At 43.9% G+C, this 13,339-nt stretch overlaps 1 protein-coding gene across 2 annotated transcripts in view; it reads right to left on the bottom strand.

The window, feature by feature from the left end:
* MAPRE1 (microtubule associated protein RP/EB family member 1) overlaps positions 1-13,339 on the bottom strand; it is a 41,386-nt gene that overhangs the window by 11,783 nt on the left and 16,264 nt on the right. For both annotated transcript variants that reach the window (XM_060771817.2, XM_060771818.2), the window contains exons 3-4: positions 12,427-12,572; positions 4,154-4,361 (exon numbers count right to left, since the gene is read on the bottom strand). In XM_060771817.2, the coding sequence (XP_060627800.1) occupies positions 4,154-4,361; positions 12,427-12,572 (354 nt within the window). The remainder of the gene's footprint in view (positions 1-4,153; positions 4,362-12,426; positions 12,573-13,339) is intronic.

The raw sequence follows: 13,339 nt of genomic DNA, 5'->3' as shown, positions 1-13,339 counted from the left end.
ACTATATTTGTATACCGCTTTTCTCAGCCCTCGGGTGACTCAAAGCGGTTCACAATAGCAAAATACAATGTTCAGAACAACATAAAACAGTTTAAAACAATTAAAACAGTAGCATATTAAACAATCAATTATACATCAATAAACATCTCGTTAGCATCTCATAATTAGAATTAGGATCCAGTTTCATCATCCAATTGTTCCATATTCCTATATTCGTTACACTGCCTATTCAAATGCCTGCTCAAACAACCAGGTCTTCACTTTCCTCCGAAATGCTAACAGGGAGGAGGTCGGTCTAATATCTGTAGGAAGGGTGTTCCACAGTCAAGGGGCCACCACTGAGAAGGCCCTGTCTCTCGTCCCCGCCAGACGTACGTGTGACGCACGTGGGACCGAGAGCAGGGCTTCCCCAGACAATCTTAACATCCTAGTGCAGTGGTTCTCAACCTGGGGTCCCCAGATGTTTTTGGCCTTCAACTCCCAGAAATCATAACAGCTGATAAATTGGCTAGGATTTCTGGGAGTTGTAGGCCAAAAACATCTGGGGACCCCAGGTTGAGAACCACTGTCCTAGTAGGTTCATAGGAGGAGATGCGTTCAGACAGGCAAGTTGGGCCAGAACCACAGCAACCAGGAGGGTGGCCAGACACCGTTCCCTGTAAATGCGGAAGCAATCGCTTCAAAAGGCAAAAAACTGAGATTCCCAGGTGCAGGAATGTACAGTGCAACTTTTCACCGACTTTGTTTACACTTGCATCTTTATTAATGACTTAGATGAAGGGCTAGAAGGCAGGATCATCAAGTTTGCAGACGACACCAAATTGGGAGGGATAGCCAATACTCCAGAGGACAGGAGCAGAATTCAAAACCATCTTGACAGATTAGAGAGATGAATGGCCAAAACTAACAAAATGAAGTTCAACGGGGACAAATGCAAGATACTCCACTTTGGCAGGAAAAAATGAAATGGAAAGATACAGAATGGGGGACAAGGCCTGGCTCGAGAGCAGTACGTGTGAAAAAGATCTTGGAATCCTCGTGGACAACAAGTTAAACATGAGCCAACAATGTGATGTGGCGGCAAAAAAAGCCAATGGCATTTGGCCTGCATCAATAGGAGCATAGTGTCTAGATCTAAGGAAGTAATGCTACCCCTCTATTCTGCTTTGCTTAGACCACATCTGGAATATTGTGTCCAATTCTGGGCACCACAATTCAAGAGAGATATTGACAAGCTGGAATGTGTATCCAGAGGAGGGCGACTAAAATGATCAAGGGTCTGGAGAACAAGCCCTATGAGGAGCGGCTTAAGGAGCTGGGCATGTTTAGCCTGAAGAAGAGAAGGCTCAGAGGAGGCATGATAGCCATGCATAAATATGTGAGAAGAAGCCACAGGGAGGAGGGAGCAAGCTTGCTTTCTGCTTCCTTGCAGACTAGGTCGCGGAACAATGGCTTCAAACTACAAGAAAGGAGATTCCATCTGAACATGAGGAAGAACTTCCTGACTGTGAGAGCCGTTCAGCAGTGGAACTCTCTGCCCCGGAGTGTGGTGGAGGCTCCTTCTTTGGAGGCTTTTAAACAGAGGCTGGAAGGCCATCTGTCAGGGGTGATTTGAATGCAATATTCCTGCTTCTTGGCAGAATGGGGTTGGACTGGATGGCCCAGGAGGTCTCTTCCAACTCTGTGATTCTATGATTAAGGCTTACAATTATTAAAAAAAACCGTTGGGAGGAGCACAATTTCCTCACTTCCATTTCACACAGGAATCCAACACATCTAATGTTTCTAAAATACCCCCTTGATCCTACATAACACATAAGAACCCTCTGCCTTCTCCTTTCGGCGACTGTGGAAGATCTGAATTAAAGGGACGTCTCGACATGACTGCGTTTCACTTCCTCTTTTGCAGCTGGAGTCCTTGTGCAACAGACAGGAAACTACCAGAGTCAACAGCAGCCTGAGAATTAGCTTTGCACATGGCACAAGTCATTACACACAGACGCATGAGACACGGCATGCGCTGCGGTGATGGATCTCCTGAGTATTACTGCCTCTTTGCCTGCCTCTCCCCTATGTAAAGTTCCTGATACCGACTTTAGGCAAAAGCAGCTGCAACATCTACCCCTGAACAATTGCTGTGAAGCATAAAAACTTTTGTATTCCATCATATAATAGTTATCACTGCATAATAGTCACACTCCCATTTTTGGGCTGCAAAACTTGTGTTCCTCATATAGTCGCAGAACGGTTTGATGCTAAATCCCTCTCCTTTTTCTTCACAAAGGCAAGGCAATTCAAAAGCTATGAAATTGAGCTTCCTGGAGCTTGGATTTTTCCTTTCTCTTTCCTCCAAAGAACTCCATTTCAGATTTTGCAAATTACCTTACCTTTGGAAAAAGAAGGAAGGGAGAAAATGGGAATCAGACCCAAATATCTCTGTAGTTAAGAAAACAAAAACAAACACAAATGAAGATGTTTGTTTGAGGCTGGATCACCCCTTCCTCTTTCCTTTTGGACGCAAGACAGATCACATCATAGTCACAACCCCTACACTGCCAGAAGGGACAGGGAGTTTCATCTATGCTGATGATCGTGCCATTACCGCTCAAGCAGGGAGCTTTGAGATGGTAGAACAGAAGCTCTCCGAAGCTCTAGGTGCCCTTACTGCCTATTACAGGGAAAACCAGCTGATCCCTAATCCATCTAAAACACAGACATGTGCCTTTCATCTCAAAAACAGAGAAGCATCCCGAGCTCTGAGGATCACCTGGGAAGGAATCCCACTGGAGCACTGCAGCGCACCCAAATACCTGGGAGTCACTCTGGACCGTGCTCTGACCTACAAGAAGCACTGTCTGAACAGCAAGCAAAAAGTGGGTGCTAGAAACAATATCATACAAAAGCTGACTGGCACAACCTGGGGATCACAACCAGATACAGTGAAGACATCTGCCCTTGCGCTATGCTACTCTGCTGTTGAGTACGCATACCCAGTGTGGAACACATCTCACCACACTAAAAAAGTAGATATGCTACATTATCATGGGGTATCTGCGCCCTACACCACTGGAGAAATTACACTGTCTAGCCGGTATTGCACCACCTGACATCCGCCGGGAAGTAGCAGCCAATAGTGAAAGGACCAAGGCAGAGACATCTCCAGCTCATCCCTTGTTTGGGTATCAGCCAGCACGTCAATGACTTAAATCAAGAAATAGTTTTCTAAGATCTACAGAGACACTCGCTGGAACACCCCAGCAAGCAAGAGTACAAAAGTGGCAGGCTCAAACCCAGAACCTCAACCAATGGCTGATACCCAATGAGAGACTCCCCCCTGGGAACACAGAAAACTGGGCAACTTGGAAGGCGCTGAACAGACTACGCTCTGGCACCACGAGATGCAGAGCCAACCTCAAGAAATGGGGCTACAAAGTGGAGTCCACGACATGCGAGTGTGGAGAAGAGCAAACCACTGACCACCTGCTGCAATGCACCCTGAGCCCTGCCACATGCACAATGGAGGACCTTCTTGCGGCAACACCAGAGGCACTCCAAGTGGCCAGATACTGGTCAAAGGACATTTAACCAACTACCAAACTTGCAAATTTTGTGTTTTGTCTGTTTGTTTGTTTGTTTTGTTCTGTTAGAAATGTAATACAACTGACTGGTTGCCCTGACACGACAAATAAATAAATCTTGAGGTTTTAAAAAAGCTGAAATTTCCAGCAGAAATCCCACAGCAGCTATCTTGGAAGCTTCTAAATCCCACAACAAAGCAGCAAGTGTGGACGAGGGAGGCAGAAATCTGAGGACCAATAGGTCTGTATGTGGACCTCTTCTGCAGTCCTGGGATTTTTTGCCCCTGATTAAATCCTTTGATTGGGTGATGTCTGGAAGCTCCCAGAGTATTCAAATGGCAGGAAAAAGAAACTTCCCCTAAACATTAGGAAGAACTTCCTGATGGTAAGAGCTGTTTGGTGATGGAATATTCTGCCTGGGAGTATGATAGAGTCTCCTCTGTTGGTGGGGCTTTGACTGAGTCTTCCTGCATGGAAGAAATGGCACTGGACTGGGTGGCTCTTGGGGTCTCTTTTCAACTCTGTGCTCTGAAATGCAAAGACAAGCTAGTTTCTTTTCCAGGTGACGACATTACCTGTGCCGGCAGGAGCAAGGTTCTTCTTAGGCTTATTCAGAATCGGGACCACCATAGGCGGGGCCGGCGATGTCTCCTGGCCTTGCCGAGCTGCCACCGGGTCGTAGTCCTTCCCATCGTAGTTGGCATCGAAGAATTTTTTGAACCATTGAACGAATTCAAAGTTATCTTGGAATTTTCCTTTCACTAATTTGTCCACAGGGATTATCTGAGGAGACAAAGTTGAGCGTATTTCAGGCAGAGAGGCAAAAAGTGTCAGAAATATTTTAAAAAATTAACTAGGTATTTTTAATTACAAAAATGTGAGTCAAGCACTGAAAGGGTTAAATGGATGCAATGAGAAAAAGCTGCAGTTCAATATAAGCAGGTGTGCCTGCAACTTAGTAGCCCTCAGTGTGAGAAAAGCCTCAGTAGGAGAAAGGCCTCAGTGTATGAGAGGCCTCAGTGTGAGAAATTTCACTGAGAGAAGTCTCAGGTTGAAGGCCTCATGTTTGAAGGCTGCTGTGTGTAAAGCTGGAGTACACACACACCCCTAATGGGAAAGTTTGGTTCCACAACCCTGAATCTCCCTCTTGTAAATAACTTGCTCCTCCTCCTTATCTCATTCGAGTTTTTAAACATTTTATCCTGCACATGTGGTCCGCCCACTGTCACTGTGATTGTGTTTATTGTAATGTTATATTGTTATTGTATTCATATGTTTTTTATGTAATTATGACACTGTTGCTTGTTGCTTATGTTTTTGGTTTTATTTTGCTGTAATATGTTGTCTGGGATTGGCCTCATGTAAGCCGTTGGGGAGATGGTGGCGGAGTATAAATAAAGATTATTAGTATTGTTGTTGTTGTTACTGTGTGAAGGTCTTGTGTAAGTTCAGTGTGAGAGGAGGCTCTGTGAGAGCGAAGCCGCTTATGCGCATGAGAAAGAAGCCCAGTACAGAAGCAAAGAAGGAAGCATAAAGAACCTTATTTGTGGGTTGTTGTAGGTTTTTTCGGGCTATATGGCCATGGTCTAGAGGCATTCTCTCCTGACGTTTCGCCTGCATCTATGGCAAGCATCCTCAGAGGTATCAACAGACCTCACTACCCCTGAGGATGCTTGCCATAGATGCAGGTGAAACGTCAGGAGAGAATGCCTCTAGACCAGTGGTTCTCAACCTCCCTTATGTTGTGGTGACCCCCAACCATCAATTTATTTTCATTGCTACTTCGCAACTATAATTTTGCTCGTGTTATGAATCATCTTGTAAATATCTGATATGCAGGATGTATTCTCATTCATTTGGCACAAATACTTGAAACGCCCAAATTTGAATACTGGTGGGGTTGAGAAGAGGATTGATTTTGTCATCTGGGGGTTGTAGTTGCTGGGATTTATAGTTCAAAAAACTCCACCAATGATGGAATTGAACCAAACTTCGGGACGCAGAGCTCCCACGACCAACAGAAAATACTAGAAGGGTTTGGTGGACATTGACCTTGGGTTTTGGAGTTGTAGTTCACCTACATCCAGAGAGCACTGATACATCTGGATCAAACTTGGCATGAATACTCAATATGCCCAAATGTGAACACTGGAGGAGTTTGAGAAAAATAGACCTTAACATTTGGGAGTTGTAGTTGCTGGGATTTATAGTTCAAAGAACTCCACCAATGATGGAATTGAACCAAACTTCGGGACGCAGATCTCCCACGACCAACAGAAAATACTAGAAGGGTTTGGTGGACATTGACCTTGGGTTTTGGAGTTGTAGTTCACCTACATCCAGAGAGCACTGATACATCTGGATCAAACTTGGCATGAATACTCAATATGCCCAAATGTGAACACTGGAGGAGTTTGAGAAAAATAGACCTTAACATTTGGGAGTTGTAGTTGCTGGGATTTATAGTTCACCTACAATGAAATAACATTCTGAACCCCACCAACGATAGAATTGGACCAAACATCCACACAGAACTCATGACCAACAGAAAATACTATGTTTTCTGATGGTCTTTGGTGAGCCCTCTGATACCCCCTCGCGACCCCCACAGGGGTCCCGACCCCCAGGTTAAGAAACACTGCTCTAGACCATGGCCATATAGCCCAAAAAAACCTACAACAACCCAGTGATTCCAGCCATGAAAGCCTTCGACAAAACCTTATTTGTGTTATCTTTTTGTAAACAGTGAGGAGACAAAGTTGAGCGTATTTCAGGCAGACAGGCAAAAAAGTGTCAGAAATATTAAAAAATTAACTAGGTATTTTTAATTACAAAAAACTGAGTCAAGCACTGAAAGGGTTAAATGGATGCAATGAGCAAAAGCTGCAGTTCAATATAAGCAAGTGTGCCTGCAGCTTAGTAGCACTCAATGGGGGAAAGGCCTCAGTGTGAGGTAGGCCTCAGTGTGAGAAGTTTCACTGAGAGAAGCCCCAGGTTGAAGGTCTCGTGTATGAAGGCTGATGTGTGTAAAGCTACTGTGTGAAGGACTTGTGTAAATTCAATTTGAGAGGAGGCTCTGTGAGAGCGAAGCTGCTTATCTGCATGAGAAAGAAGCCCAGCGCAGAAGCAAAGAAGGAAGTATAAAGAACCTTATTTGTGTTATCAAAAACTTGTTTTTGTAAATAGTGTACCCATATTGTTTTACTACAAAGGAAAGCCTCCTAAGGAAGATACAACATTGGTCTGTGTGTTTTTGTTTCTTTTGCTTAATGATAATAATAATAATAATAATAATAATAATAATAATAATAATAATAATAATAATAATAATAATTTATTAATATTCCATCCTTCTCATCCCGAAGGGGACTCAGGGCAGATCACAGCACATATACACAGCAAACATTCAATGCTGCTTTGTATAGACAATACACAGACAGACAGAACAAAACAGAAGGAGGTGGCTTGTTTCAGCTGTTTTTGGTGCCATGAAAGATTGGGCTTCCATGTTGCTCTATCCTCTATGACGAAGAGTCATCAGGACTTTCTCCTTCCTTTTGGTCACCCAGCATTATCTGATCTTCTTTCTTTATGGTGTTGTAGAACACCTCCCCCACTTTTTAGTGGCACCTAATTTCTCTACTCACAGATAAAGCTGTTTTCGAATTGCTTAGTTAAACAATGAGCTAGGCTAACAGTTGGCAGCTCATGCCAACTCAGGGCTTTGAACTTGCAACCTTTTGGTTGATAGATCTTATAACTGCTGATGATTTACCAGCTGTGCTAAACCTCCGGCCCTGTCCACAGAAGTCCTTGCTTGCGCGATTGGTGGGGATGAGAGGGCCTTTTCGATGGTGGCCCCTCAACTCTGGAACTCACTCCCTAAGGACATCAGGCAGGCCCCAACCCTGGCAGTCTTCAGGAGGAACTTGAAGACTTGGTTGTTCCCGGAATAATGATCCTTCAGCACTTTACATTTTTAGGTCTGCTCCTATGTCTTTCCACAAACGCCACTATCACCTTTTCATCCACGTTTCAGCATTATTTCCAATCTTGAATTTTACATTTGGCCTTCCCACAGTTTTTAATTGTATGTTGTCTTATTGATAATGTCATATGTTTATTGTTTATGTTTTTTATTTTAACTGCTTGTATTGTTGTGATTATTGCTTGTATTGTTGTGTTTGGGCTCGGCCTCATGTAAGCCGCACCGAGTCCCTTGGGGAGATGGTAGCGGGGTACAAATAAAGTGTTATTATTATTATTATTATTATTACGCTGGCCACATGACCTTGGAGGTGTCTATGGACAACGCTGGCTCTTCGGCTTAGAAATGGAGATGAGCACCACACCCCAGAGTCAGACATGACTGGACTTAATGCCAGGGGACAACCTTTACCTATTATTATTATTATTATTGTCCTTTTTTCATTTTTTAATCCTGTAGTTTTTGCAAACCCCCTTGCTCGGAGATTGGCTTGTGGCTACTGGTGATGGCTCACACTGTTGCTAATGGTTTACTCTACTCTGTATTTATGGGGAGGGTCTTTTGTTGATAAGCTCCCTCGTCCAAAAAGGAGGATCTCAGAGCAAGGGTATTTGCAAAAAGTATGCAGCTTCTGAGCTCAAGGTTTTTAAAAAGAGATTCCTTTAGCAACTTGAGCCAGAAATGAGGAGATACAGGTGGATTTGAGACTCCCAACAGACTCCGACTGCAACGTCCTCCCTGCCTGGCTAGCCCGGGGTCACGGTCCTTCCTGTTGTCATTGGCCTCAAATAATTTTCTGGACCACTGAACAAATTCAACGTTATCCTGGAATTTTCCTCTCCCTAGTCTGCTCACTAGAGTGAAAAACAAAGGGCTGGGGAGGCAACCAGGACAGCTAGAATATCAAAGCGACATCCCTTCCCCTGAACAAAACAACATAGCTAAGTAGTTTGAGATGCATCCCGAAAGCAAAGGAATTAGTGGCGATATCCAAGAGAGAATTAACTAATTATTTAGTTACTAGCTGTACCCGCCACGCGTTGCTGTGGCCAACCTTTCCCCTATCTCCCCTTCTTTCCCTCCTTCCTTCACTCCCTGTTTCCTTCCTTCCTTCCTTCCTGTCTTTCCTTCTCTCCTTCCTTCCTTCTCTATTGCTTTCCTTCCTTCTCCCTTTTTCTTTCTCTTCTGCTCTCTGTTTTCTTCCTTCTCTCTTTCCTCCTTTCTTTCCCTCCCTCTTTCTCTACATCTTATCCCCTTCCTTCGCTCCCTCTTTCCTTCCTTCTTCCTTTTTCTCTTCTGCAGTCTCTCTTTTCTTCCTTCTCTTTTTCCTTCCCTCCCTCTTTCTCTACATCTTTCCCCCTTCCTTCGCTCCTTCTTTCCTTCCTTCTTTCCCTTTTTTCTTTTCTTCTCTAACTTTCCTTCCTCCCCCCTTTTTCTTTCCCTCCCTCTTTCTCTCCTTTCTTCCTTTTCTACCTCATTCCTTCCTTCCTTCTCTGTGTTTGCCGCGCCGGGGGGGGGGGGGGGGAGGGTGAGGGGCCATGTGTGCGCCCGCGTCAGGGAGTTTGCGCCAGTGCGCATGCTCAGTTGTTTTGCCGTTTTTTGTGGTTGTTGTTGTGTGGTTTTGATTTCTGAGTGGATTAGTTTGTATCTAGTGGGTTGTCCTTGGGGCATGGCAATTTTGGTAGAGTTTTGTGGAGGGGTTTTAGAGTTTTGCTTTCCCGTTGGACGCCAGTACGAAATTTATATATATAGATAGGCACTCTAACTACAGGATTTAAAAATGAAAAAAGGACAAGTAAGGACTTCTGTGGACAGGATGCTCTGCGATTCTTAAAAACAGCATGGAGGACTGAATTTGGGGAACAAGCAAGAGTTTAATTGCGCCCTCCACTGTTTTCCCAAATGGCCCAGGCTCCTTAATGCTGCCATTTGCCTTCTGAGGTCTCCCTTGTTACATCTGATGTGACCCAGGAAAAGACATCAGCAGGCCGACTCAAAATGTTTGGCATTTCTCCTTTCAGTAAATGCGGCAGTTTCATCCAGGACAACCTTGTACCTGTCCTCTGGGAATTAAGAGATAATTACAAACACATTACAGATCTCAGTAGGCTCACTGTTCCATTAGCTTCAGAAACAGGAGAAAAACATCATTAAAGATGATCCCTGCCTGTCTGGTTGCTCTGCGTGTTGTCATTTGGCCATTGTAATTAGGCCCAAAGAGCCTGCCCTTGGTCCAAAAACATCCACTGTGGCTTCCAAACAAAAAACAATGGCCTGAAGTAAAAACAGATTGTGAATTGGGTTGTTGTAGGTCTTTTCGGGCTGTATGGCCATGGTCTAGAGGCATTCTCTCCTGACGTTTCGCCTGCATCTATGGCAAGCATCCTCAGAGGTAGTGAGGTCTGTTGGAACTAGGAAAAGGGGTTTATATATCTTTGGAATGACCAGGGTGAGACAAAAGACTCTTGTCTGTTGGAGCTAGGTGTGAATGTTTCAACTGACCATCTTGATTAGCACACAATGGGCTGACTGTGCCTGGAGCAAACGTTTGTTGAGAGGTAATTAGATGTCCCTGCCTGCTTCCTCTCTGTTGTTGTGCTGTTGCAATTTTAGAGTTTTTTAATGCTAGTAGCCAGATTTTGTTCATCTTCAAGGTTTCCTGCTTTCTGTTGAAATTGTCCACATGCTTCTTGTGGATTTCAATGGCTTCTCTGTGTAGTCTGACATGGTGGTTGTGAGAGTGGTCCAGCATTTCTGTGTTCTCAGATAATATGCTGTGTCCAGGTTGGTTCCTCAGGTGCTCTGCTATGGCTGACTTCTCTGGTTGAAGGAGTCTGCAGTGCCTTTCATGTTCCTTGATTAGTGTTTGGGCAATGCCGCGTTTGGTGGTCCCTATGTCCCTATGTAGACTTGTCCACAGCTGCATGGTACACGGTAGACTCCTGCAGAGGTGAGAGGATCCCTCTTGTCCTTTGCTGAACGTAGCATTTGTTGGATTTTCTTGGTGGGTCTGTAGATAGTTTGCATGTTGTGTTTCCTCTGCGGTCAGTGGTTCCCTTGATGTATGGCAAGAACATTTTTCCTCTTGGTGGATCTTCGTCTTGACTCTCGTGGCTTCTTCTTGGTTGTCTTGAAGCTCTTCCGATGTCTGAGGTGGAGTCTCCATTGGCCTGTAGAGCCCAGTTGAGGGGGTTCAGTCCATCTTGGAGGAGGTGGGCTTCGCAGATCCTTTTTGCACGGTCTGCCAAGGCTTTAATGGTGCTTCTATTTTGACTTGGGTGATGGTTGGAGTTTTGATGTAGATATCTATCCCTGTGTGTGGGTTTTCTGTAAATGGTGTGACCCAACTCTTGATCTGGTTTGCGGAAGACTAGGACATCTAGAAAAGGCAGTCTTCCTTCATTTTCTTTTTCCATGGTGAACTGGATGTTCGGGTGGATGCTGTTAAGATGGTCCAGGAACCTGTTGAGTTCTTCTTCTCCATGGCTCCAAAGGGTGAAAGTGTCACCCACATATCTGAACCAGATTGTTAATTGCAGGGAAATAAAGGAAAAATGCATACTGAACACAAACTTGCTCAAGGTCCAAGTGGCAATCCTGATATGAGAGAAAGAACTCACAACGGAACATTTTGCCTTGCTAGTGGAGATTAAAATGCCACAAGCTTCACAGTTCTGGTGTGGCAGCCTTCCCACTTGATAAAGGAAGAATCCTCCTTGGCTATTTTCATCAGGGCATCAAGGACCGATGGGAAAGTGTGACAAATGCAGTCAAACACAAGCCTAAAGTCTATTGCAACCAAGGAAAAGCCAAATCCTGAAAGAAATTATACAAGGAAGAGTAGCTATGACTATTTTATGTCTCCAGAGACCTTCCTTCCTCCCTCCCTGCATTGCTTTCTAGCCTTCTCAGAGCCACAAACATGTGGCCTCACTAACATCTTTTTGTATGTCATGGAGCAGTGGGATATAGCAGATTTGGCCCCAATAGGGAGATGAACCATCTCTTTTCCCTCTACCAACATCTGTTTTCCCTTACTGGAAAAAAAAAAGAAAAAAAAGATGACTTCCATTCCATCTTCTTGGATAAAATATTCTTATTATTCAAAAATATATATACTTTTTTTTATTAAAGATAATAAAACTTGTCTCTCTTGTTTTTTATTTTTGCAAATTGTCCGGATAGTCATGGAGATTGTCCAGAAAGTCATGAATTGTCCAGGTAGTCATGAAGATTGTCCCAATTTTAAATTTTTAAAATTGGAAAAGAAAGTAATATCAAATATTTATAATATATTACTTACCTGGCTGACTGAAAAAGAACAGGTTAAAAACTGTATGATAAAATGGGCCCAAAATTTAAGAAGACCAATTCAAATGAGGGAGTGGGAACAGATGTGGAAGAAAAAAATTAAAATAATACATATGCAACGGACATAAAAGAAAACTGGACATAAATGTTCCATAGATGGTATACCACACCGAAACAACTTGCTAAAATGTATAAAACAGTTTCTGGTAAGTGTTGGAAATGTTCAGAACAAGTGGGCTCCTTCTACCATATGTGAAAGGCATAATTTTTAAAGAAGATGCCCTTCAGTCATATTTGCAGAAGTCAATCCAGATGAAACCAAGCAAACCTGTAAGAAACAGATTAAAGTAGCTCAATGGGGATTTCTCTTGGGGAAATGAGGAGAGTCAATAGCGCCTGGGGGCTGACAGGAACCCAGTTTCAGTGGGGAAGGCTATCCATTGGAGACGGTGCAACGTCCAGGCAAAGGGTTGCTCAAGAGAATAATGAATGCTTCAGACCAGTATTCTGAAACCAAAATCAAAACATATCAAAAGCAAGGATGCTTACTTTGTCAACGCCCATCCGCTTAAAACCTGCTTGTAGGACCTTGAAATTTTGGATGTATTCGTGTTCCAACTTTGCCTGGAATTTCACTTTTTTGAGCGTTACGGAGCCTGGGAAGAGCATGTCCATAAATTGGCAGTAAACAGCACCTGGAAAGGAAAGGAAAACAATACCTTGGTGAAGATAAAGCAGATAAGAGCAAACTTCGGCCCTCCAGGTGTTTTGGACTTCAACTCCCACAATTCCTAACAGCCTACCGGCCACCTGGAGGGCCAAAGTTTGCCCATGCCTGCGATATAGCCACACAAATGGTATATAATCAGAGGAAGATTGTAAAACCCTTTCACAGGAGCATCAATCATGCACCCAAATGTTAATGATTTTGTGGAACTGCCAAGTAACAAAGCATTGCTTACAAGAATAAGAAACGTCATGCCTTTAATCACCAAATCTCCACAAAAGTCAACATTGACACTAAAATACAACACCACCTGAGCTCTGCAAGTGCAGCTTTTTTCCGAATGAAACAGAGTGTTTGAGGACCAGGACATCCGTAGGGAGACCAATGTGCTTGTTTAGAAAGCTATTGTCCTACCAACCCTGCTATACTCCTGCAAAACGTGGACAGTCTATAGACGTCACGTGCAACTCCTGGAATAATTCCATCAGTGCTGCCTCTGGAAAATCCTGCAAATCTCTTGGGAAGACAGGTGGATAAATGTCACCGTGCTGGAAGAAGCAAAGACCACCAGCACTGAAGCAATGGTCCTCCACCATCAACTCCGCTGGACCGGCCACGTTGTCCAGATCATTTTCTTGATCATTTTAGTCGCCCTCTTCCTCTGGACACATTCCAGCTTGTCAATATCTCTCTTGAATTGTGGTGCCCAGAATTGGACACAATATTCCAGGTGTG

The sequence above is a fragment of the Anolis sagrei genome, chromosome 4, assembly GCF_037176765.1.
Source record: "Anolis sagrei isolate rAnoSag1 chromosome 4, rAnoSag1.mat, whole genome shotgun sequence".
NCBI classification, from domain to species: Eukaryota; Metazoa; Chordata; class Lepidosauria; order Squamata; family Dactyloidae; genus Anolis; species Anolis sagrei.
The sequence above is the reverse complement of the archived record's forward strand: the minus strand, read 5'-3'. Positions and strand labels throughout refer to the sequence as shown.